Source organism: Lytechinus variegatus, chromosome 2 (genome assembly GCF_018143015.1).
Source record: "Lytechinus variegatus isolate NC3 chromosome 2, Lvar_3.0, whole genome shotgun sequence".
Taxonomy (NCBI): domain Eukaryota; kingdom Metazoa; phylum Echinodermata; class Echinoidea; order Temnopleuroida; family Toxopneustidae; genus Lytechinus; species Lytechinus variegatus.
Genome location: NC_054741.1, coordinates 1,629,722 through 1,655,916, shown reverse-complemented (window position 1 = coordinate 1,655,916; position 26,195 = coordinate 1,629,722). Strand labels below are relative to the sequence as shown.

General features: G+C 34.3%; 1 protein-coding gene across 8 annotated transcripts; it reads left to right on the top strand.

The window, feature by feature from the left end:
• Window positions 1-1,641: 1,641 nt before the first annotated feature.
• LOC121407034 (calbindin-32-like) lies at window positions 1,642-25,581 on the top strand. 8 transcript variants are annotated; one of them, XM_041597934.1, is made up of 11 exons: window positions 1,642-1,733; window positions 7,915-8,001; window positions 8,839-8,895; window positions 10,314-10,394; window positions 11,032-11,087; window positions 11,420-11,459; window positions 12,938-12,949; window positions 14,599-14,643; window positions 17,357-17,413; window positions 19,462-19,536; window positions 23,258-25,581. In XM_041597934.1, the coding sequence occupies exons 1-11, from the start codon at window positions 1,683-1,685 to the stop codon at window positions 23,387-23,389; spliced, it is 693 nt and encodes a 230-aa protein (XP_041453868.1). In that variant the 5' UTR covers window positions 1,642-1,682; the 3' UTR covers window positions 23,390-25,581. The 8 variants fall into 8 exon arrangements, with proteins under 8 accessions (XP_041453868.1, XP_041453870.1, XP_041453867.1 ...); XM_041597936.1 differs by lacking the exon at window positions 14,599-14,643 and adding an exon at window positions 15,147-15,176 and having other exon boundaries at window positions 21,013-23,360; XM_041597933.1 differs by having other exon boundaries at window positions 21,013-23,360.
• Window positions 25,582-26,195: the final 614 nt, after the last annotated feature.

Genomic DNA, 26,195 nt, shown 5'->3' with positions numbered 1-26,195 from the left:
CGGCTAAAACACAACACACACTCACGCATGCCCCTACGCAACCAAACCTCTACCCCGAATACACACACCCACTCCCACTCACAGACCAAAACCTCCACCCCACATACACACACACACACACACCCTCCACACCCAAACCCCCACCTCGCATACACACACCCAAACCTCCAACCCGCATACACACACCCCTACTCACACGCCCAAACCTCTACCCCGCATACACCCACCCACCCCACTCACACACCCAAACCTCCACCCCGCATACACCCACACATCCAAGCCTCTAACCCGCATACACACACCCACCCCCACTCACACACCCAAACCTCCACCCCGCATACACACACTCACCCCCACTCACACACCCAAACATCCACCCCGCATACACCCACACATCCAAGCCTCTAACCCGCATACACACACCCACCCCCACTCACACACCCAAACATCCACCCCGCATACACCCACACATCCAAGCCTCTAACCCGCATACACACGCACACACCCATACCTCTACCCCGCATACACACACACACCCAAACATCTACCCCGAATACACACACCCACCCCCACTCACACACCCAAACATCCACCCCGCATACACACACACACACCCTCCACACCCAAACCCCCACCTCGCACACACACACCCAAACATCCAACCTAGAGACTCCTGTATGTGCACGGCATTTTAATATAACGTCGAGTGTACGATTACGAGGATGAATGACCTACTCTAGACACAACACGTCGGCAGACATGACAGAAAAACTCTTAATAATTGGTGATTCACTTATCATGGCGTGCACAGGGATTTAATATTTGGCTGCAACCTGATCTTTTTCATCCATCTATTCCATGTACAATATTTGTGTGACCTTTGTAGTGTTCATCTATTTACGGATTAAAAAAATATAAAAAATCAAATATGATGCATGTCTTATTTTGTTGTAAGCCTCTTTTCTTGTGTGACTGTCTTTGCGTCAAATCTTTCAATATGGACGAGTGAAGGAATTAAAATGTCACACCTACTTTACATAGCTTTTGTATGAAATACCTCCTATTCATTATAATTTTTTATATTTGGAGAACTAAACCATTATATGTGTGTCATTAATTCAATATGAAGCACTGTCGTGACTTTACATAATCCTAATGCGGTTCAATTCAAATTGATGCAATGCTTAAATTGTTAACCGTGTTAGCGTTCAATCAAAGTCATTAATTTGTATTAGTATCCCTCAAAATATTTTCTTCATAATTTATGACCATGATGATTTGGTATAAAATGGAGTATGATGAATTTGATTGTACTCCAAATTAAAATAACATTCATGACATTTGATACATATTGTTTCATTTTACATTCTCGAATTCACGTAATTACAAACTTTTTCTCGCAGTTTCATGTGGATATATTTTCCCCATATTGATTTCCCTTTGTAATCGTGTCAAGAAAAGTTATATATCTTTGTTTATGTTAAAGAAGAAAAATGAAGAATACGTATGTAGCTTTAAGATACATTTTATACTTTTATTTAAATAAAGAACCAAGATATTCCATGTTTCGTTTTAGGTTAGAAATAAGGCCTAAAGATGAATGTTGAACTTCATTTATTACTTTTATTTATTTCCAGGGCCACGAGATTGATGAAGCTAAATTTCAATCTGAATACAAGCACATGATGGATCGAATTGACAAGAATAAGGATGGAAAGATCGAGATGCGAGAGGTAAAGTAATTTTTGAATCATTCTTATAGAATGTAATTTTAACTGGCGGATCCAGTGGGGCCCGTGCCCCCCCCCTTGAAAAGCAATATCAAAATTTGTAATGTAAAAATGCCGTTTGAAGAGAAGTTTGCCCCTCCCCTCCCCCTTTTTTAAAGTGAAGACCCTTTTTTTTGCTTGTTAATTCTTGGGGGGACGAAATTTGCAAAAGTTTCGGAAAACTTTTTTTTTTGCTTGTCAAATTTTTCCTCGGAAAAACACTGGATCCGCCTCTAGGTATTTTCAGATAATACTGATGATTATTGATGATTCGAGTCTCAAATTATAATGTGGACTTCATACTATCTAATATTTTATGTAGGTTTTCTTTTGTCAGACCGATTCAGGAGCATGCCTTATCATCATACCCCGATCTCAACCGACCCCTTTTTATGAGAAACATCTTTCATTCTCTTTGGGATTTTCTGGAAATACCATACTAGTCGTCTTAGATAAATTTCAAATTTCATCAATATCATTCTTCTGTTATCAATTTGGTTATATGTTGGGGACTTTTAAATCAAATTTTCTAGAAAGTCCTATCTGAAATAAGGAATCCGATGGGCTTATAATCATTATTTCGAGGTTCATTTTTCTTGATATAAGGCTCAAGCATTTATTGATTATTACGAATATCAATATTGATGGTTGATCCAAATGTTAAGTTTTCTGTTTTCTGAAACTAGAAATATTGTTTGGATAAGTCATTTTTTATTTTTTGTGGTTTTTTCTTAATAATTTCTTTTTAATTTCTATTTTTTTTTCTTTTCACCGTGCAAAATAATATCCACATTGACAAAAAGAATACTACTCCTTCCATATAATTCATGAAATAGCAACAAAGAATAAATAATAATAATATGAACATTTGTAATGCGCCGGTATCCATCATAAAAAGATGCTCATGGCGCAATCAAAGTCTTCTATCAAACACCCTTTCTCATTATTCTTACATTCATGATTATGGGGAGAAAATGGAAACACTGCATGCATGCAATGGTTGTCCAAAAACGTGTTCGTAATAATAAAAACAGGATCTTGTTAGATATTCATTTATGCTAACTGTGCTTAATTATATGAGATTTCTGAAATCACTTTACAAACGTTGCAAGAAGCTGGACGTGTTGTCATTTTAGAAACATCCTTCTTTTACTTTGAACAAAAATACTGCGTTGTAAACCCGAGATGGCAGGCATAATGACTGCGGAAACCTAGGTCTGCTAAAGTTTGCTAGAATGACAATAATGGTGTGTTGTGTTATAAGTGCATGCAACAACCATGTCATTTTGATTTTCATTTTTTTTTCTTGAAATAACAAACTGGTTCGGGTAGATGCGTGACAACAATATGGCCTCAGAATTCTGTAAAAACAATATGTAAATTAATCATGCTTCGTATACGTGGTCCAATAGTTACATTCTTCTTGACAGTTTTGTGTTATATTAGCATAGTCAAAAATTAAGAATTAAGGAACTGATAAAATATGCGCTCATGAGACGTTTTACCCTTCCAATACTCCTTTGACATTCTCATGAAGATTTCATTTAGGTTTGAGTGTGATTTCATGAAATAATTACGCGAACGACACAGACTGAGGAGGCTCAGATGAGTAATCCCAAGAGAAATATCTTGATGATTGAGGAATATTTATGGCAGAAGGGGTGAATAATTAAAGGGAGACATCAAACTTTGTTCCATGACCCTATCACACCATACAGGTTGATGCACTCATAGTTTGTACATGGGTTTTGATAATTTTGATCAGTCGAAATTAAAGTGTTTAATTTCATGACTATCCTTCTCGATTCTTTTAATGAATGTATCCCTCTTGTAAAATATAAACCAAACAACAAACGGACACCACGAAACCCCTGGGTTAGTAAATCACTTTTAAGATCTATCAATAGAAAAAATAACCTTTACTACAAGTATCGTGCAAACCCGTCAGATGCTGCTCGTGAAAAATACGTCAAATATAAAAACACCTTGACAACTCTTTTGAGATCTGAAAAAAAGAAATTTTATTGTTCTAAATTTGCAGCGAGTTCAAATAATATAAAAGATACATGGAAAGTAATCAATGATGTCTTAAATAAGAAAAAAGATCGCAATACTATAAAACATGTGAAGATCAACAATTCAGTTATTAATGATAATTTTGATATAGCTATGAACTTTAATAATTATTTCTCAGGCATTGGTCCAAATCTTGCCAACGAAATACCACACACAGATAAAACCTTTGAATGCTTTCTAAAGAACCAAAACCCACATTCACTATTTTTTATTCCAACCGATGCTAATGAAATCATAAAGATAGTAAAAGAACTTAAAAGTAAAAAAAGTCCAGGCTATGATGAAATAAGTAATGACTTGTTAAAAGATATCATTAACGAAATTGTTATTCCTTTAGAACACGTCATGAATTTATCTCTTGTTAATGGTATAGTTCCCGACCGAATGAAAATTGCGAAGGTAGTTCCTATCTACAAAAAGGGAGATCCGTCCGATATAAGTAATTATAGACCTATATCTCTCTTATCTTCTATTTCCAAAGTCTTAGAAAAAATTATATACAATCGTACAATAAAATTTGTGAGGAGTTTTGGTCTTTTATCAGAATCACAATTTGGCTTTAGGCAAAAGCATTCAACAACACATGCAATCTTATATTTCATTAATCATATAGCGACTGCTGTTGACGACCACCTTCACACTCTTGGTATCTTTCTGGACCTCTCCAAGGCCTTTGACACCATTGACCATGAAATCTTATTGTCTAAACTATCACATTATGGAATTAGGGGGAAGGCCTTGGAGTGGTACAGAAGTTATCTTACTGGAAGAAAACAGTTTGTCTCCATAAACAATTCTAATTCCGATTATAATGACATGATTTGCGGAGTACCCCAGGGTTCGCTTTTGGGGCCATTATTATTCATTCTATATATCAACGATTTTCAGGATTCATCAAAGGCCTTGTCTTTCATATTATATGCAGATGACACCAGTGTTTTCTTTTCACATAAAAATCCTGATACTCTTGTAAACATAGTAAATACTGAACTCAGATGTATTCATGAATGGATCTGTTGTAACAAACTTTCTTTAAATGTTGCAAAGACCCAGTGCATGCTTTTTAGTAATTCAATCACAGCTCTACCCAGGAACGTCTTTCTTAATAATATTTTAATCGATATTGTCGATTCAACGAAATTTCTTGGTCTATATATAGATAACAAATTTTCATGGAAGCCGCACATTACGTATTTATCAAAACTTTTATCTAGAAATGTTGGCGTCATAAACAAACTAAAAACTTTTTTGCCTCCAAACGTTTTATCAAATTTGTATAATACCCTTATTCTTTCTTACTTAAATTATGGGATATTAGCTTGGGGCAGTTCCTCTAGAAATCAGTTGGATAGACTACTACTTACACAGAAAAGAATAATGAGAATCATTTGTCATAAACACAGATTAGCTCACTCAGATCAATTGTTCTTCTCCAATAAAGTTTTAAAAATACAGGATTTGTACTCTCTTCGCCTGGGCTGCTTTATGTTTCAGTTAAACCAAGGAGAGCTGCCAACTTCCTTAAGTTTACTGTTTTTAAGAAACGAGATTTTGCACAGCTACCCCACCAGATTATCGTCATCTTTCCATCTTCCGAAGCTCAGAACTTTTTACAAACAGAAGACTATTGTTTATACTGGTCCCCATTTTTGGAATTCTCTAGATGAATCTTTAAAACTGACACCAAGCTTATTTTCGTTCAAACATAAGCTTAAGACTACACTGATAAATAACTATAATGTTACACTATGATTTTCCTGCAGGAGGCTGTTCATTGTCCCATGTTTGTGCTTGAGTTGTTCTGATGTACTTGTCCCGTTTAGTGTAGTCTTGTATCGTCCCGTCTAGTTTGTATCTTTTTATACCATTTTCATTAATTAATGATACTGTAATATTATTTTGGGGAACCTGAATTACAAGCTCCGCTTTCCAAGGTTTCCCCCACAATATACAGCTAGCATTTAAGTTAAAACTGAACTTTCTAAAATTCAATTATACATTATATCTGTGTACTGGACCTTTGTGAACTATTTCAATATTTCTAATTGTTAATTTATTCTATACTCACATTTCTGTTGTAAAATAATTATCTTTGCTGTTATTGTGGAAATAAACGAAATGAAATGAAATGAAAGTGTTTGGAGGGAAATGCTGCGTGGTAATCTACCTTTCTTCAACATCCCAACCCCCTCTGAGAACCAGGAGTTGTGGACCCCCCCTCCCTATAACATTTTTTTTCAGTAACCACGTACAAATTAAAATGTGAACATGATCATTAAACTGTGATCTTCTCTTCCTGATTTTCTCCCTCCGTTGCTTTCTGAGATCAGCCTATGAAGGCAAATAGCATCCAATGTAATCCAGGGATTCAGACAGGACAAGTCGATTATCATTGTAAAGACATGGTTCATGTAATTTAATCATGGTTATATGCAGGTTCTGAGCATGTATCAATAGATTTCAATCGACACATATGAAGTTAATAGATAAAAAAATAGGGTCTTAAGAAGCAGGCAGTCTTTGATAGAGACTGGTGGATCAGATACAGGAGGAAGAAGCACAACACAAGTGAACAGAGTAGGGTATGCTGAGTTATAAGAAGAGATCACATCTGGGTATTCTTTAAGATATTCTTTGAGTAAGGAGATAAAGATCGTTATGCATCAGTTCACCTACCTATTTTAGGCTCAACCCCACCCTCACTTTGAAATTCGTTCCACGGTACCTGATGTATGTATATGTGTGGGTGTGTGAGGGGTATGTATGTATGTGTGGGTGTGTGAGGGGTATGTATATATGTGTGGGTGTGTGAGGGGTATGTCTATATGTGTGGGTGTGTGAGGGGTACACGAAATCAGGCTTTCGAGAAAAGGGCACAAAAAGAAAGGAGAAAATTTAAAATACTTAGTCTTATAATATAAAGAAGTCATCGTCGTCTCATGTTGGAAGGGGCGCCATTTAGTTTTCATATGAATACGCCTCTGCCATGAACATCTAACATTCCGCTCTGCCTCCCTCTCTTTCTTCACATCTCTCTTTCTCTCTTCATATATCTTTGATTTAATTGTCATCCAGTTCTCTCAATATCTCATCCAAACTATTGTTCAAATTTGCGCACCTCACTCTTCACTTTCTAATTCCAGAATAGTTAATAATCCTATTAAAACGACTGTATTCCATAAAATTCGGATGCGCAAAATGTTCACAGCGTGTACGGTATTAGCTTTATGCCTATTGATTGTAATCTTGCTGTCAACTTTATCATGTTTTTGTATATATATGCGAACAAAATGAAGTTCCATCATTGTGAAATATTTCGTTGTGGGAAATTAAGATAATCCGAAATCTGAATCTGAAAATAATTCAGAAGGGTAGATACGAAATGTCTGTCTGAGGAGTATTGATTCAGTCATGAAATAACAAACGTCTTGTAGGAAATAATGACAAAGGTCTTCCTTGGGCCGGGCCTATTCCAGAGTAATGAAGACATGGATATAATTCAATAGTCATATTATTACATGACAGCGGACAGCCTTCTTCTGATAACAGCACAGACACGACGATGAACAGAAAGTAATTGAGTACTTCAGTTATTAAAGTGTACTCTGTGATGTTTGTGCAATACGCAATCATGTCCCACAGGGGTCTGAAACTAGCAGCTATTTATTAGGCAAATAGTATATTGACAGAGAGCAGGGCAATCGATTCGTGCAATGGGAATCTCCATTGCAATGGAAAGGATTTTTTTCCCCACCAGAGGCCAAGCAATGTTTGACAATTTGCTCGACATGCACCTTACTCTCTAAAACAAAAATAAAAGTCGAGAAAAGAGCATGGAGACATTGCATAGTTACAGGCTTCTCCTGCTTATTGACAAACATCAACCAATTTACGACGAACATTGAATACATCCAATCTGATTACTGGATTTCATTTTTTTTATTCGAAGGAGCAATCTGTATCTTAAAATGAAGTCGAATTTTTATAAAGAGAAGTCATCTTTGGTAGCAGAATTATATAAATTGAAATAATTTATTGTTTTTCCATTTCTTTTTCCTTCGTATTTTAGCTGGCTGAGCTACTCCTTGACCCCAAAGAATCCTTTCTGCTTTTGTTTCGCTCACAGCAGCCAATCTCCAGTATCGAATTCATGAAGGTTAGTCTATCTTCATCACAAAACCATCATTCTATTTGTCAATTTGTAAGTTTTATATGAAAAAAAATCATCTAAAAGTGAATTTTAGTGTACTGAATCAATCAGTATACTGAAAAGGTGTAATAAAACAACAACCAAAACCACGAGATATAGGTTGGTTAATCATTATATGCTGCAACTACCAATGGTATTGATATATATCCAGTATCATTATTTTTTTATTCTCAGATGATTCTTTTTGGTTCATGTTGCTATGTGTCTTTGTGATACACCGTTTCACATCAACAGTTTATAACAACATTTAGATTGATTAGATAAAAACAAAAGTCATTTAAAAGATTATATATATTAGCAACATTTTATGTATAGATGCATTTAATTGAGTCTTGTTTCCCTTTCATACTCACCATCTCAACCTCAGAGCACACACACAATTATACATTATTGTCCTTTGTCAGTTAATTGATAATAACCTTCTGCAATGTTAAAAACTTTCCTTGTTGATTGGAAAAAATGTCAATCTTTTAGTTTGTTATGAATGTATTTGATACGTCCTGATCATGCACAATCACGCAAATGGGTGCTTCGTTCCCAACTTCATGAGGATAACACTATTATTAATATTATTTCTTACTACTTGTACTGCGTCTTTTTTCCCATGAGACCTGAAGCGCCTAGAATAAAATAAGTAATATTAATTATATAATGAGATTTTTCTAGTGATGGAGATTGTAATTGATTGTAATTAAAGGTCTTCATGAACATCTTCAATTTGAAAGCAACTTCGGTTAGCATTCTTTAAATTTCATCAAAAAATGTTTCCCATTTCCTTTTTAGATCTGGCGGGACTTTGACACTGATAACAGTGGATACATCGAGGTCAACGAACTCAAGGTTTGATAGTTTGTTACTATACGTTCGAGATTAATGTCCATTATTTTTGTACATATGCTGTTTCCCATTGTATTGAGTTTTCGACAAAAAATGACAATGCAATGATGAATTTAGAACATAATTCGATACTTTTCATGTTGTATTCTGCACGTTATGTTTGACAGTTAAATCATATACATGTACATTATACATGTATAATACGGAGACTGGAACTGGAATGGGATACAATATTATATATAAATATATATATATAAATATATATATTGTGAGCAACATGTGCTCATAAAATGAATCAGTCTACAATATCAGAATATAATTGTATTATGGGAACTTCATATCAATACAAGTATTCGTGTTTCCCCTTAATAACCTCCCCTCCAAAAGCCCATAGACCTATAATTGTATTTTGCGTACATTATTCGTATATGTTTCAAAATTAATTGGATATAAAGGGACGAAGGTATAATCGGTCTCTTGTTATCAAGCCAATTTCTAAACTTTGAAACGATACCAATAACACATGAGTCGGGTACGATAAACTTGGCGAGACATAAATCATGAAGATGTTACTGCATTGATTGAGTGAGTGGTGTAATTGATTGTGAGCGGGAACAGAGTGTATGTCTGGTTGGTTGATAGTATAAACAGTCGTAAACACCCTCACACAACATCTCAATTGCATCTGAAAAGGGGGATCTCGTGGTTTATTTTTGAAGATCACTTTTCATCACCCTCTTCGTCGTCGCACCTGCTTGAATACGAGGTTATCGCACAACGACCTACAGAGGATTAAAACACAGATCAAATGTATTGTCAAATGCTCTTCATGACAAGGAATAAGTCAGAAGTCTTTGTCAAAAGTTGGAATATCAAAGCAGCAGTTAAGTCCTTGACCCTGGTCAAACGTCTGCTCCTTAGCTACGTAGGACGAAACTGCAGCACTGGTTGACCAATTTTCGACCAAGACCTCCCAGCTGTTTGTCATTTGTCATTTGACGGGCATTTTCAAAACGTCTTTGATTTTCTTAAATCCTCCGTACGTCGCGGAGCTAAAACTCTAAATGTTTTATGTCGACGCAAAGATGTTAACTCCTAGTATGCGAATAGCGCCACCTTTCGTTTAAATGCATACTTGAAAGTGTACAAGATACCGAAAGTTCTAACGTTAAATCCATTTTTTTTTCGGTTCTTGATATTTTTTGGTTTGAATATTATTGTGGGAGTCCGTATAAAATCACGCAGAACACGTAACAGAGCCATAATCAAATAACAATATCACGAAATGCTGGAATTACAAGATACAGATTGGATTCTAAAGAAGATGTGAAATATCTTAGTAAAGTTCATTTACTTTTTTTATTCTAAATACTGGGATGTGATCTAACTTTCAATGTTATTATCTTCTTTGTTTTTCACAGAGTTTCATGAAACATTTAGTAGAGAAGAATAATCTTGGAGATATATCTGACGAAAAACTAGATGATTACGCCAAGATGATAGTAAGTGTTATTTATTTGATACTGAAATCCTACGTAGCGTCACGTGACCATCATGAAATCGTTATGGTGTCGCCAATGGTGTTAGAAAACATGCGTTGATCCGTGTTTCGGATCAGTGCCCTGGGAACGATTTATAGTAGGGGGTACTGGTTGAAATTTGACAAGCAAACTATTGGGGGCATTCGCTACAGAATGAACCAATGAAAAGCATTTTGCATGTTGGGGAGGAAACTTTGACTAGCAAAAAAGTACCGTACTACTATAAATGAAGGTCATTAAGGTTAAATTCAGCTATTTAGCATACCAGCCTGATATCCAGGGGGTGGTGTCTATGATCAACCCCCCTCCGGTTCCTGTGTGGTATATTTTGTGATGTTAATTAATCATTAGACTGGGGATATATTTCAAGTGGTTACTTTGATAATTGTCATTGAAAAAAAATTGATGTAATGTAAAGATAAAACAAATTCCCAAACTTAATTGTCGCAGAAAATTTTGTTGTCAACAGAGTCAAACCTAAGAAGAAAAATATCTCGTTACTTAAAAAAAATCCGCATAACATTTCCATATGCCTGTTACAATAAAATGTTAATGAAATAATACACTGTATATAACACTTCGTTTATTTTTATTGCAGTTGAAAGTTTTCGATTCCAACAATGACGGCAAACTAGAGCTGAAAGAAATGGCCAAGTAAGCTATCAGAAGAAATCAATTCACCATTATCAGGACTGTTTGATATTTACAATTGGAAAATATATAAGTAAAAAGTAACATTTGGAAATAACATTTGAGGAGACTTCAGATTTAATAAGAGACAGAGAGAGAGAGAGGTAGAGATATGAGAGAGAGTGGGGAGGGGAGAAATCAAAAGCATCATTATCATAACTGATTACACAATTCATTCAATTAATAGAGACACTGTGAATACAACAGAGATAAATTTGTAAGTTTGCATTTCAGTTATTTTTTTCAGTCAAAATTTCTTTCTTAATAATGTTCTTGTTGTTTGTTTTCTACCCCAGGCTCCTCCCAACGAAAGAGAATTTCTTGAAACAATTCCAGGTATGTTTTTTTTTTACATATTGATTGTTCCATATTAACCATTTCATAGATTCCTGACGTAAGTCTGAGTATTCCAGAACGATCAAATACAGAGCACATGTAGATCTAATTGTTTTATAAACTTGGAAATCAAATCTACCATCCTTTATTTTTGTCATTAATGATTCGTTCACATAAGTGAATAGAAAAAGTATCAGTATTTCATAAATGATGATGATGTAAACGTTTTATAAAATACCCCCAGGTCCATACAGAGATTACCCCCAGAAAAGGGCTACGTTGTACATAATGTCATTTTTTCTTGGCACCTATATTTGTTACTTTAGAACGCAGAGGGCGATATAAGGCATGAATTCCTTGTATGATAAATCATTTGCATTTGATGAGCATCTTCCCTTTAGAACCATCTTTAGTCTCTTTTTACATGTGATATGATTGCTTGAACTTCTCAAAAGGGGTACTCCAGGCTGATTAAAAAAAAACAGAAAAATAAATCAAAATCGGACAAGGAAGAACAAAGTTATGGGATTTTAAAGATTTGCATTATTGCGAAGAAACAGTTCTCACAAAATATTGCTAAGCTTTAAAATTTGATATTTTTTAATTATCAGAATTTGATGACATTTTCAGAATTTTCTTCGGTGAATTTTACTCATTTTGATTAAGGACAATTTATTTCAAGCCCTGAGTACCCCTTTATATGAAACATTTGCCTCTATCTTTCAGACTCAATCCTTTCATAAAGAACTCTGATCATTTACTCTGCATACACTGTATTTATTACTCATTTCAATCCAAGTACCGGTAGTTCATTTTTCATAATTAAATGCATACGTAAATATATTGTTTATTTTTTCCCATGTCATTATATTTATTTGATGGAAGTTTCATGGAAGTTCAACAAGTATAAAAATCAAAAGTATTTCTATTTGAAATAGAAAGGGTGTATAAGTAGTAGTGTCTATTCTAATCAGTTGTTTTATTGATTCGTATAGGCCATAATGATCTGCTCAACTCATGTAATCAGTTTAAAATCAAATAGACTGAGAGACATGGCAGAATCATTTTGTATCATCTCCTCATGCCGACTGTAATCTACACATTCCTTAATATGGCAGGAACTACAACGAATTATCAATGTTATAATCATATGTTTATTGACATAATAATCGTATTACTACTTCTACATTAGTAAAAAAAACATAACAGCATTGTTGTTGTTATTATCCCGGTCTTTATTATTGTTATTATTATTACTAATTTTATTGTTATTATTGTTATTTTTATTATCATTATTATTATTATTATCATCATCATCATCATCATTATCATCATCATCAATATTATTTTCATCATTATCATTACCGTTATCGTTATTACGTTCCGTAAGTTCTACCCACCTTAGTAAATATTCATTTTATTCCCAAGTAAATTCATATTCATTAATTCAACTATGAATATTTCATTCCATACACCAGAAAAGATATAAGGTAATGTATGATCTGTATGAAACATATTTGAGTATACAATCGGTCAAATGTTCGATATATCATAATCAAACATATACAGTGGAAAATTTCATGTAACTTATTTATATCATACAATGTCAAAAACTGTCTACTATATACCCAGTTTACGGGATTCATATAAAACCGTGATCATCTCCCCCCCCCCCCCATTCATCCCAATTTTCTCATTTTCATATTGTGTATTTATCGACAGGCACATTTTTTTACTATGGATATGACACCAAAAATAGGAGAAGGAGATAGCAAAAACTATATTCTTAAAAAAAGATCGAAAACTTCGTCAGTACTTAGCAAGATGCGAAAAACATTTCAAACAAATTTTATTTTTAATCGGAAAATTCTGCTCACATTGAAAAGGTTTACTCTTTATCAAATTTACTAGATATTTTTACAGTTATTCAATTTTGCAGGCTGCTTTTAAAAGGATAATAATAATACATCTGATTATAGGTGTGCAAAGGTATTTTTTCAAGCCTATTTCATGTAAAACACTACCCTGACTTTTAATATTTACATTATTACCTTTATTCATATTATTATTCAAATATTATGCGTTGTTTATATTCCCCATCGCTATTTCCATCATTTTTACATATTGTAATCACCACTTTGTTAATGTCATTATCATCACAATTAGAACTTCCATACCACCATTCATCATAGTTTTTACATGATTCTTTGCAACTTAGGTGAATTTGATGGTATTTCCAGCCTATTACTATCACACTACAACTGAAAATAATCAAATACCACATCTACATGTGAAGAGGAAGAGTGAAACGAGGGGAAAGGGAGAAGAGGGCGAGAAGTATAGAAGAAGAAAAGAAGAAGAAGGAGAAGAAGAAGGAATAGAAGAATAAGAAGAAGAAGATGAAGAACAAGAAGAAGAAGAGGAAGAAGAAGAAGGAAGAAGAAGAAAGAATTAAATAGACTCGCTGAGAGCAAATATTGACCATCTGCAATCTTGCAGCTAGCCCATTAACAGTTTTCTTTATAAAAAAAACTGACGAAAAAAATAAAGATTTCTCTTTCAGAATTAATGAACTACTGTTCGAATCAGAACAATTACATGCTATACGTATACTTAAATAAAGATAAAAGTTCTTCACCATGTTTTACACGTCTTTATACATTCATAATTTTCTAATGTTCGACTATGATTACTATATTATCTCTCATCATTAATCAGAATTCACCACATCAGTTTTTTATATAAAGTATATCACTCTTATTGGAAATTTATTTGCATTAAGAATATTCTAGTGAGGAGTTATTCAAGTTTTAAAGGTTTGTTGTTGAAAATCAGATATGTTTGAAGGTACTTGCTGAATAAGAAAACACGTTATGAGTATTATAACTGTAGATTTAAAAAAATCTAAGCTTTACCCCCTTCTTGTTCATTTTTTTTTTTTTGGTGTAATTAGATGCAATGATTTTTGTTGATTGTAACTTTACGTTAAAGCCAATTATAGACATTTCAATTACGCTCTCCATGTATTTCAAGAGCGATATCAGTAACAAGGTTAGATTGTTAATGAAATAAACGCAGACCACTAATCCTAGTGAGAAACGCTTATTTGATGAACAAAATTAATTATTTCCTTATCAAGAAAATCATGGGATTGAGTTGCTGCAGCCAGGGGAAAGAAATACCGGTAACTTAAAAAAGACAAATATATCAAGCCGCTGCATGCTACTATCTGTATTGTATCCAATATTTTGTTGGAAGATTTACATTAGAGCTTTATTTGTTTCGTCGTGAGGTGACGTTCTCTGATTTGTGAAAACTGCTCCTGATGTACATGTTTTGGTTAAAAACTCCACCTTTTGAAGTGTTTGTCATTTCATCACCTTTTACAGAAAATTGCAATATTGCTAACAGTTCTACCAAGCATTTCATGAGAAAGTCATTTCGTTGTGAATCCTCCTACAAAATTTCATTTTTCTTTCAAATGTCTTTAGATAAGATAACTGCACTGTGAATCCCGCATGGGATGATTTTAGTATCTTGGTTTGAAGATTGATTTTTAAATATCAAAGAACGACTCTTTCTCACGCAATCGATCAAAGAGATGATATTTTTTTACCGATATATCCGCAAAATTCTATATATTTGCACGTTATTTTGTTTTATCGCTTCTATCGACTAACAACACAGGGATCGCTTGGTCAATTGACGGGGAAAACAGTAAGTAGGCCGCCATTGCCCGACACGTCTAAAAACAAATTTAACAAAATAAAAAGTGTCCATTTGGGGGCCTTAGTTTTTCCTCGGTTTAAGAAATTCATTTCAATTCTCAATTCATTTTTCTATTCCTTAATACCTTTATTTATTCCACGATCAAAATTCACTCTTTTAGCCATTCTCCACCCCCCTCCCGTCTTTATGGGAATATTTAAGCAAATGTCGATACAAAAGACATCTTGGAGGAAATGCTTATGGTTATTTTAGTTTAACATGTTTAATCTGGCTATTTGATTAGAATTTATTACAATTTCCACTGAAAACGGATATCATCTATCATTGACAATTAGCAAAGTCTGTAGGGCTGTAGATTATAGTTTTCAAAAAGTATTACACACAATGCTTATATATTCCCCAATATTGAAAATTAAGGCGTTGTTATAGTAACATGGTATAGGATTGGGGCACAGTTTGCAATCTGTTGACTTTTGTCATTATTTCGTTAGACGTACGGTTCTCAGTGGCGGTTAATTTGATAATAATTTATAGCTACATCATATTGATTCATCTATAGAAACTTGCATGACCTTTTTTCTCTTTATCTTTACTTTCTATATTTTCGGGGTTTTATTTCTATTATTGAATGGAGAATTATTTCATTATATACGCATGATTTTGCCTGGCGATGACTATACTATCACTCACGTTTTTAATCTTGCTTTTCATGCATGGATACGATGTCATTCTGTTCAAATTTCCAGATGATATTGACGCTCGTTTATCGCCGAGACCATTAACCCTTTGAAAGGCCTATGTATCTTTCTTTGCTTAAGCTGTTGTTTCTTGATGGTCCATTGTAACACATCAACTTTGACCCTTATTTAAGCATTTATCAATCGCATGGTCATCCCACTCTTGAGTTCATTGACCCCTTAATTTCGACCAATGATGATTCTCTGGCATTGTAGGCTTCGTTCACGCATAGACCGCCTCAACGACAATCGCGTTAAAACAGATAATTAATTTTGTGTAATTAAAATGATGAATGGGGAATAAGAACCAATACGAACTCGCCTAATTGTTTACAATTTCTTTATTTGAGTTTCAACATACATATCAGTGAATTGATAGTAATCATGTTTTTCTGCGATGCGTTTTAGGCGGTTACCAAAATTATGTGTGAACGAAGTCTCCTAATAACAGCGCTTCGTTCGCTTGAGAGCAGTAGCCACGCACGCTTTATGTGGTATTATTCCTATGCACATTACTTTTGTATTTTACTAACATATAGTTTATTGAAGTATCTTCACGTGTTGTACACACTGACATTCTTTCTGAATCGAAGTCATACTGATATGAGAATAAATAATTTGTTACACAGATGCGACCTATCCCCATTTTTTTTAAAATTTAATGCAAATATAAAGTGTTGAAAAGATAGAATGTGAACAAATTTGTTCTTTATTTTAACATGGTACCACTTTAAAAATGACCATTTATTCAGGAATATTGCATGTAATGAATCGTATTGTTAATTTCAAATGGATTTTCTACATTAGATACTGAAGAAATTAGATTACCCAGTATTTTTTATTGTTAGGAAATCGCCTTTTGGTATTAATTTCTTTCTGCATTCGTTGGTGAGAATTAAAATACAATGTGATATTTTTTTTCCAAAGCCGAAATGTTATTAACCCTCTTACGGTGTATTAGATCGATTTCAGAATTTCAGTCTGTCAGGATTTCGTTCATTTACTAATCAATCCAATTTGATACATTGATAACAATCTTACAAGTGATTTTATTTTCTTTGCTTTGGTATGTATGTCATTCTAACCAAAGTCATAGACTCGCACGCTTCTTAACAAACACACAAGCACTTAACATAATGTGAAGGATTATCATTTAATGTAATATGTGATTGCTTAACACAGACATGAAATACGATTGATGAGTCTTCTAGGAGATCTCATATCATTGCTGTGCTTACACTAAGAGTAGTACTAGCACTGGGAGCGCTTCTTCTTCTTCATAGTATATGTTTGTACGGCACTCATTCGTTGATCTGATAATCATCAAAGGCAAATAGAATGAAAGTTTGTTTTTGCATTAATCAACTAACATGAGAGATACATCTGATCATTACCTGTTTGTGTAATATGTATCTTTTTCTTAATTCACAGGGCCAAAGGAAACTGACGCGAGCAGAATTTGAAAAGGTATTCGTTCACTACGACACGGTAAGTTATGGATCTCGTTTTAATTTAATATGTGTGATGAGTTTGTCTGATTTATGGACACCGATGTGCAACACAAACTTTATTAGTATTCTTTTACTTCATGGGCACATTTAAACATCAGAATATCAAAAATGATTCGGACTGATATAGTTGTCTACACACTAAAATCAAGATCCCAGCAAACCATGAGCAGTATTCATAGTTTACAAAGTGTAGTACTTTCGGTTTATCATACAGATCATGAATTTCAGAATACGGGTTTCTTGTTCGTTTTGGGGTGGGTATCGATTGCATTTGGAATTAGGATGACTTGATATTATTCCTTGTCAGTTCTGAAAGTAGAACTTGCTAAACAAACTTCACTATATGTTCTTAATTTTGACCAAATATTATCAATGCAAGAACAAAATCGTTCTTATTCCATCGAGTTCTATCCAGCACGAATAAAGCATGCAAATAAATTTGTCTGGAAATCTCGGATGGAGTGATCACCTTACTAGATATTATATTCCATCCAACACCTGTCACCTACTCTCCATATAACAGCCATCAAACCATGCATTCTTCTTGGAATCGTAGTTTTTTCCTGACGAACTCAGCACCCTATTCGTCATTCAACTATACAGCCTGGTCACCACCATACTTTACACTCAACTCTTCAACCTGATTGATACCATGCACAGTAACCTCTTTGGTATAAAACTCAGCGCCACACTCGGCACTCGACTCAATAGCCTATTCCGCATCTAACTCGATAAACTTATCGGGACGTAATTCAGTACACAATTCGTCACTACACTCGGCAGTCGACACAGCTACCTGGTCAGAAACCTTATACGACAGCTTACTAGGCATATACGATTGGACCCTACTGGTTATTCAACTCGTCAACCCCGTCACCACCCTACTCGGCACCCTACGTGGCACATCACCTGTTACCGACTTTGGAATTTGACACCCAATTCGGCGCTCTGCCCGGCACCCTACTCACCATTCAACTCGGCAACGATGTCACCTCCCTACTGGGCACTCAACTCGGCACCTATTTCGACAAACAACTCAGCACCCTACTCGACATCCTATTCGTCATTCAACTCCGCAACGTAGTTACCATCCTACTAGGCACCAAACTCAGCACCAAACCCGGCACCTATTTCGACAACCAACTCGACACCCTATTTGTCATTCAACTTGGCAACGTAGTCACCACCCTGCTGGGCACTCAACTCAGCACCAAACTCGACAACCAACTTGGAACCAAATCGGCGCCCAACTCGGCACCTAAGTCAGCACCTATTTCGACAAACAACTCGGCACCCTACTCACTATTCAACTCGGCAACGTAGTCATCACCCTGCTGGGCACTCAACTCAGCACCAAACTCGGCACCTTTTTCGACATTCAACTTGGCAACGTAGTTACCATCCTACTGGGAACTCAAATGGGCACCCAATTCGACAACCAACTCGACATCCTACCTGAAATCCTGCTCAGAGTCCTAATTGTCATTCACGTTGGCAAATAAGTCTTGGGCCTACTGAACCCTCGACTAGGTAACCAAGACGATAACCAACACGGCATTCCTGTCAGCGCCCTACTTGTAACCTTCATTGATAATCATCTTAACACCCAAATCTCAGCACCCTTTTTGAAACCATACGATACCGATTGCGATTCAAATCATTATAAACTTTTCACTCGACTATTTTTTTTTGTAACCATGATGGATTCTAAATATCAATAAATGTCCTTCCAACTAATTATTGTATTAATTAGTGCAAGAATCAACACTTAAGATTAATTTTCATTTAGTGCCAAACATATGAGCAAACAAACACTTTTTTTAGTATTAGGGGTATTTCTTGTTCATATATTTGCACCGGTGTGTTGGCTCAGTTGGTTAACGATTTAAGAGATAGAGCCTCGTCGATCTGGCGCTGCACAGCGGCTGCCGGGCCCGCGATCGATTGGGCAAAAAACAAATTTGTTGAGTATTTAATTTCATTGTCTATTTTTAACAATTTTGTTTATTATTATTATTTTCTCAGGACAATAATGGTACAATTGAGGGTGATGAACTAAAAGGATTCTTAAAGGATCTTATGGAGCATGAGGGTCAGCAGGTAACATATATGGCAGTATTCTCAGTTCACTTTATATTCAATTTATTTCATTGATTCTGTTTGTATGCGAAACGGTATAGTTTAAAATGGTCAGTTTTTGTGTTGGTATGATTATCTTTAACAATAAGTATTGTAGCTGTCTTACAATGTGATGTTAAATTGTGTTTGTTAGTATATTAAGATATAGAGATAAGTTCATTCTAAATAATTGAATTTAGTGTGTACATTTAACTTATTTCAAATTGTTAAAGCATTTTCGTTTTGTTCAATGGCAGATTCCACAAGCTTAAAAACAATTATCAGCCTTTTTTGTAATATATCTTATCGAGTCGTTTTTAGGTTCATGATTTATTGTCATCGATTATAAGTCTGCTAGTGCCGATGTCTGAACTATTCATTGTTAATTGGCTAATCGAGTATTATCAATGAAATCAAAATATTTGTTTTAATGTTTGTCGATGAATACAGTTTATTTCCAGTTTTCATACCACTTTATTTTCTGTTGCACCCTTTTGATAAAACCTTTGTCAATGAAAAAAAATGCATTTTATGAATTTTGGCGCTGAACGGTTGGTATCAGATTTAGCGTATATTTGAAAGGAAAAAAAGATATAAGGTCGGAAAAATATAACTTCGGTGTTTTTTGTGTATCTTCTGTTTTCAAGTTGTTTCAAATGTAACTCTTAAAAGTATCATACTTTGTTTTGAATTGGTGAAACTGTTCCCAGTTTGTGTTTAGTAATATACAGATATTGACTAATGGGGTGTGTAATATAAACATTCTTTGGACCGCCGGATTTGTATTTTCCCGAGGGGTTATATTTTCCCGAAGCGCGCAGCGCTGAGGGAAAATATGATCACAAGGGAAAATATTAATCATTTAGGTGGTCCAAAGAATGTTTTTTTTTACACATCCCATCAGTCAATATCTGTTATATTAGATAGCCTCTAATGATGAATATAAAGTTAGGCTTAACGATGCGTGCAGCATGTTTATAATATTCACAGTGATTGATTGAACTGGTATAGATCTAACGTTAGATCTTGATCTAAGTAACGTTAGTCTAACGCAGTGAATGACCCTTTTCTATTCAAATCAACTTTGTTTAGGCCTAGCCCTATAGATCTAAATCGAAGTTCGAGCCCAGACCAGGTCCAGGACCCAATGCAGGCCGATAATGCATGGTAACATCTAATCCACAAGAGGGCGCCATACACGTAGAAAAATATATTCATGGACCGGTTGGTCAATATATTCATCGAAGGTGGACCGGCTGGGAAAATACATTGATATTGATCATATCACGTGACGCGTAATGGACCAATCGCGCTTGGCTCTCTGTCTTGGCTATTTAATAATTGAAAATAACAATGGTGATAAAGTTGAATACTATTCTTGTAACCCTGATATCGCCCACTTAACACCTAACCCCTTCCTATTTCTTTCCGTATTTTATCTATCAATTCTAATCCTAGGAGTATAGCATGAACGAGTTGGAGAAATGTTGTGCCACGCTTCTCAAGGTCTGCGATCAGAACAACGATAATAAAATTCAGAAAACAGAACTCGAAATGATCCTCCGCCCGACTGACTGTCCAGACCCTCAAGAATGATGTCATACATGGGACAGATCACCTGACCCTGTCACATGACGTGATGTTTTAAGATCAGCGGCGTGTGCGAGGGCACTGGATATGTACAGAAGTGCCCGCACTTGCGCTATATTTGTCGACGACGCGCATGCACGTTCATAACTTTGCGTTATATTGCATTGTTGTTGAACTGTGGATCACGGGTCTGGTGTCCATAGCCTTTTTTCGTTCACAGAGCTTACTAAAAAGCACTAGCAAAACATGTACATAGTAGAATACTTGAGGGAAATATGTATCACTTTACTAGCACATGTACAAATATTTATATCAAAAAACATTTATCACTATATATATATGATATATAATCTATCATAAAAAGGCACTTATTATGTCAGTTGGAAATAATTACGACTACTGCAACAATTAGCAGTACGATATGGAGAGATAAAACACAACTCTCAAAGTTAAAGTAAGCATATATCGTAGCAATTAGATTTAGAATTTGTGGTGACAAGCTCATGATGTACTGATAACAGTTTTGTGTCACGATTTCAAAATAGATGTAGATTGTTTTTAAACATGTGTAAACATAACTATTTCAAGACTATGCATAAACGTGGTTGCATCTAAAAATGACGTAACAATGCTCGTGAACAGATTATCACGCAGCATATTATATTGTGTGGTGAGTTCACCTTTTTTTTAAATTTCCCTTTTGTTCATGTCATTTATAATTTGTTTAGAAAATCTTTCTCACGTTTCTTGAGTAGAGTTGATAGGTGCTAGGATGCCAGCAGGTTCCATTTGGTTTGTTACATCGGTTATCATATTTCTGTTAAATTTATTTACTAACCTATTGTTGATGTAGACGCTGTGGAGCGCCCAAAGCCTTTATGTTTTATCGTTGTGCAATTCATCAAGTGCTTTCATTTCATCTTAATTATGTAAATAATAAAACAGGGGATCTTAAACGCAGCTATGCATTACAGCTTGCTTTTTGCAATAATTCCGCCTGACGCGCATTGAAAAAACCCCGTAGGATTGCATAGAGTGACTAGCATAGTTGCAACTCGTTGCCGATTTTCCTTGAACTTGAGAAAACAAAACCGGACCAAATATATCCAGATCATAATTCATTCTACGATAAAAGTTACAAATTCACTGGCATGTCACCATTCGTGATATTCCATGCAGCGTTAAATACAATAATTATAGTACAGTTCAACAGTGATGTCTTGGACAACATTATTTAGAAAATTAACCTGGTAATGTATGTAACATTTGTGGTAATTGTCACATCCCTATGTACTGTCCTAACCATTTTCTGAAATATTCTCCTTGTCAAAGTAACATAACATTTTAGACTACATCTAACATATTTTTAATCACTTTATATGAATAAGGTTTTTGTTCATAATTTTTGTTTGAATAACCCCTAGAAAGTTTATTCCCACATTCGAAAACAAATTGAAGTTAAGAATACGTGATGGCATATAAAAGAAACTATTTGCAGCTAAAACTTCGATCATTATATATATTTTACTTCAAATAATTATATAATTCACCCTCTAAATACATATAAAATTTAGGTTTATACAATTTTGAAACAAAGTAAATTAAAAATTCCAAATCTTAAAAGCCCCGAGCATATTTATTTTCGAGCAATATTTCCCACACTCAATTTTGTATTCACATCAAACTTGATTCTTAAGTGCACTTTGAAACAAAAATTAAAAAAATATTATGAAATGTAATGTTTCGATCCCATCTTTAGATGCTATTAAACAAAAATCCGATGTCTATTCGCATCTTTAGAATAAAGTTTCAAAGAAATGTGATTGTAGTTGATGAATCTATTATTCTTTCTCCTAGTCCATTAAGTCCAAATTGTTTATATAGAGGCTTAGTTTAGAGAAACTCATTGTAACATGATTAAACCTAATACGTTAGTCACAGACATATCCATGACACAATGAATATTAGGGATCGGATGAAGAAATCACGACTTTTGGATTCTGTAAATCAACGACAATATCCATATACATTACAAATTATCTCAATTGAGATGGTCATTTTTACGAAAAGCATTTTAAATCGAACATTCTCTTGAACCTAACATCCCGCACAGAAGAAGGTAAAACGGATCCCCACTGATGCGGAGATTGCATCTCTGGCCGATCAGATGATCAAAGCTTTGGACAATAATGGTGATGGCGTCCTCAGCGTCGACGAACTGCATATGATTATCTGCAAAAGATGAAAGACGAATACTGACTGACAGTAGTAGCCTTAAGAGCCTCGTTATTTGGACCAAACCATCACTTCGAATTACCAAAAAAAATGGAAAAAAGTTTCATCACAATGAATTCAATACAACTTTATTTTGTTGTTTCCATGATATACATAAATGCATAATATTGTTAATAGCATGGTCAACAAGTTGTTAAAAAAAGTCAATTTATTTTGATTGAATATAATATAGAAGAAATATTAACAAGAGTTTCATATAAATCCACCAGACAATAATGAAGTTGTTGGTATTATTTTTATGTATCAATTTTATGAAGTCACATGCGACCAGCACCCTGTATGTCATGTTTAATCAATGTCCGTATTATTGTAACAATCTCTGCAGTTCAAAACGATGTGCATGTGCAGCCGTTATAAGAAGAGACATTACTTTATAGAAATATTTATGAACAAATGAGTTTGTTTGATCCATAGAGATATCTCTATGCTTTGATCGTTATTTCATGAACCAACGAAAGATAACAATTTATGGAATTGATATTACTATGACGTGTTAGGATCGCATGTGATATTATAAAGTCAACATATGACCCGTTTTGTATCAACAATGATCGTGTCTCTGAAATGCTGCTTTATTAGTAGTTTTGTAATATTTTCTTTTAAATTCGTGTTTATTTGTTATAGGTTTCTAGATATTAAATTTTTGATGTCGATACTTATCATTTTTATCACAAATATCACTGTTTTCAATATATTCATTGTTTATATGTACGAAATATGATATTGTATTTAAAAAAATAATTTGCGGATTCTTATCAGGTTAGGCATGACGTTTGTCTTTTCATATCTGATCAAGGCGCTTTATTTTCATCAAGTTTTCTTTCTTTTTTGATCTGGGAAATTGTAGCTAAAAGAACTATTTGTGCACTTTTTTCTGTAAGTATGAATAAAGTCGAATTTATCATTTCATTTAAATGGTTTCCATGGTAAGTGGTTAATATAAAGAGGTTTTATGCCGTATCTGTACAGTATAGAATTAAGCCCATAACATCTGGGTGATGAAACAGATATGTACTAAAACCGCAAGTTTATTGATTTATTCTGTCTCCTTTTTTTAATACTCGAATTAACAGTGCCCAGCATGAATCATTGGGGAGTGGGGGTCTGACTCCAGGGCGTGCATATTGTATACGGGTCCTCTCGCTACTGAATAAAATCATTGCTTAGACTGTTACAGTACGTGTTACTAATCATAATCATCTGTACATTAGATAACCATATCCAGCAAAAACAGGCACTAATCTTCTCACACTGATATTGTAACTGGTATAAAAGTTTCTACCCCCCCCCTTATTTTAAATAGAACTGAAAAGTATTTTCAAAGTATTTTCAAAATCTTTTACTCGGTTTTTTCTGTGATCAGATGCCCTAGTCATTTTTAAAACTGAATTCTTGGCCCTGACTGACGAATAATCTAGTTGACATCAACAGAGCGAAAGTTGACTGTGTGATTTCTTTTTACTTTTTTTCTCTTTCTTTTTGGTTTCAATTGATAAGCCTACCTAAGAAATAATGAATTAAATATCATAGGTAAATCAATTTGTTTCAATGAAAATTAGTCGATAAGGCGATCAAAGATATTTAACAGAAAACATCCAAAACAATTAGTTTACTTTGAGATGCATAACTTAAATATTACATGGAAATCAATGAGACCCACTTTAATTCTATATTTTTTTATTTGTTTGTTTTATAAACAAAATTGTTAGAACGTTTGAAGCAGGTTGATTTAAATCTTGAATTGAAACGGGTTTAATAAGACAATGTGAACCCTCAGGTCAACGGTTGCTGGAGTTGTCATGATTTTTTTTATTTAGCAGAATGAACTGAGATTTTGCACCAAATCTATTTACGTAGTTTATGCCTTGGTTTATAGTGAATCCGTTTCTTATTTATAGAAAAGAGTCATCTGACACGGCATATTTTGTTTTTATATTTGATTGTAATTTTTTTCTCTCTCTCTCTTTATCTTACTCATTGTAGAATGATGGTATTATTTTGCTGAAAGTTATTGTACAAGGTCTATTACTCAACATATAATATCGATGTTTATTATAGAGGGTTGCGTGAGAATCGTCTGATGATATTTACGGAGTTGGATATTGATATTGGATTTTATTAAACCGAAAGCTCGAAATATTATGATATGTGTTTGATAATTGTTTTCATTTTCCTGTGTTGTATGGAGTTCATGTCGGAATATGAAAATTCATGATCATTCTGTAGTGAGACCGTGTATGTGTCTTGTTTTTTTAACAGGGTATATGATCATTATGATGGTGTAAACTGGAATGCTTCCATTCCTTCAAAAGAGATATTTTTCCATTACATTATTTTTTGCGTTCTTTTTCTTTTTAAGATCATACACGTTACCGTTACAACATATAGGAATATTCAATGTAACATGCACATTATGTTTCCATATTGTTGTGATGAAGCGTTTAGTTAGACTCGGAAAGGATTTCGTTATGGTAACAGATAAGGAAATGAAAAAAGACTCAATTTTTCGTCTGGTACCCGTAACACGAAGCTTAGGAATGATCCTAGAAGATTTTTTTTTACAATTGATTGCATTGCCTACAATGTACAATCAATCATGAACATCAAACGTACGATTGATCGCTAACCTTTGTGTAACAGTACCCAAATTTGATTTGGTGATGATGGTAATAATGATGATAATTATGAAGATGTTAATGATAATCGTGTTTTTGAAGATGATGATGAGGTGATCATATTTTTTTTTCTTTTTTTTC

Excerpts from the sequence above, each read along its gene's own strand:
- LOC121407034 (XM_041597933.1), top strand. The coding sequence starts at position 1,683 with ATGATGGATCGAATTGACAAGAATAAGGATGGAAAGATCGAGATGCGA. Across the intron at positions 1,734-7,914 it reads GAAAGATCGAGATGCGAGAG|CTGGCTGAGCTACTCCTTGA; the intron begins GTAAAGTAATTT and ends TTCGTATTTTAG. Across the intron at positions 8,002-8,838 it reads CCAGTATCGAATTCATGAAG|ATCTGGCGGGACTTTGACAC; the intron begins GTTAGTCTATCT and ends TTTCCTTTTTAG.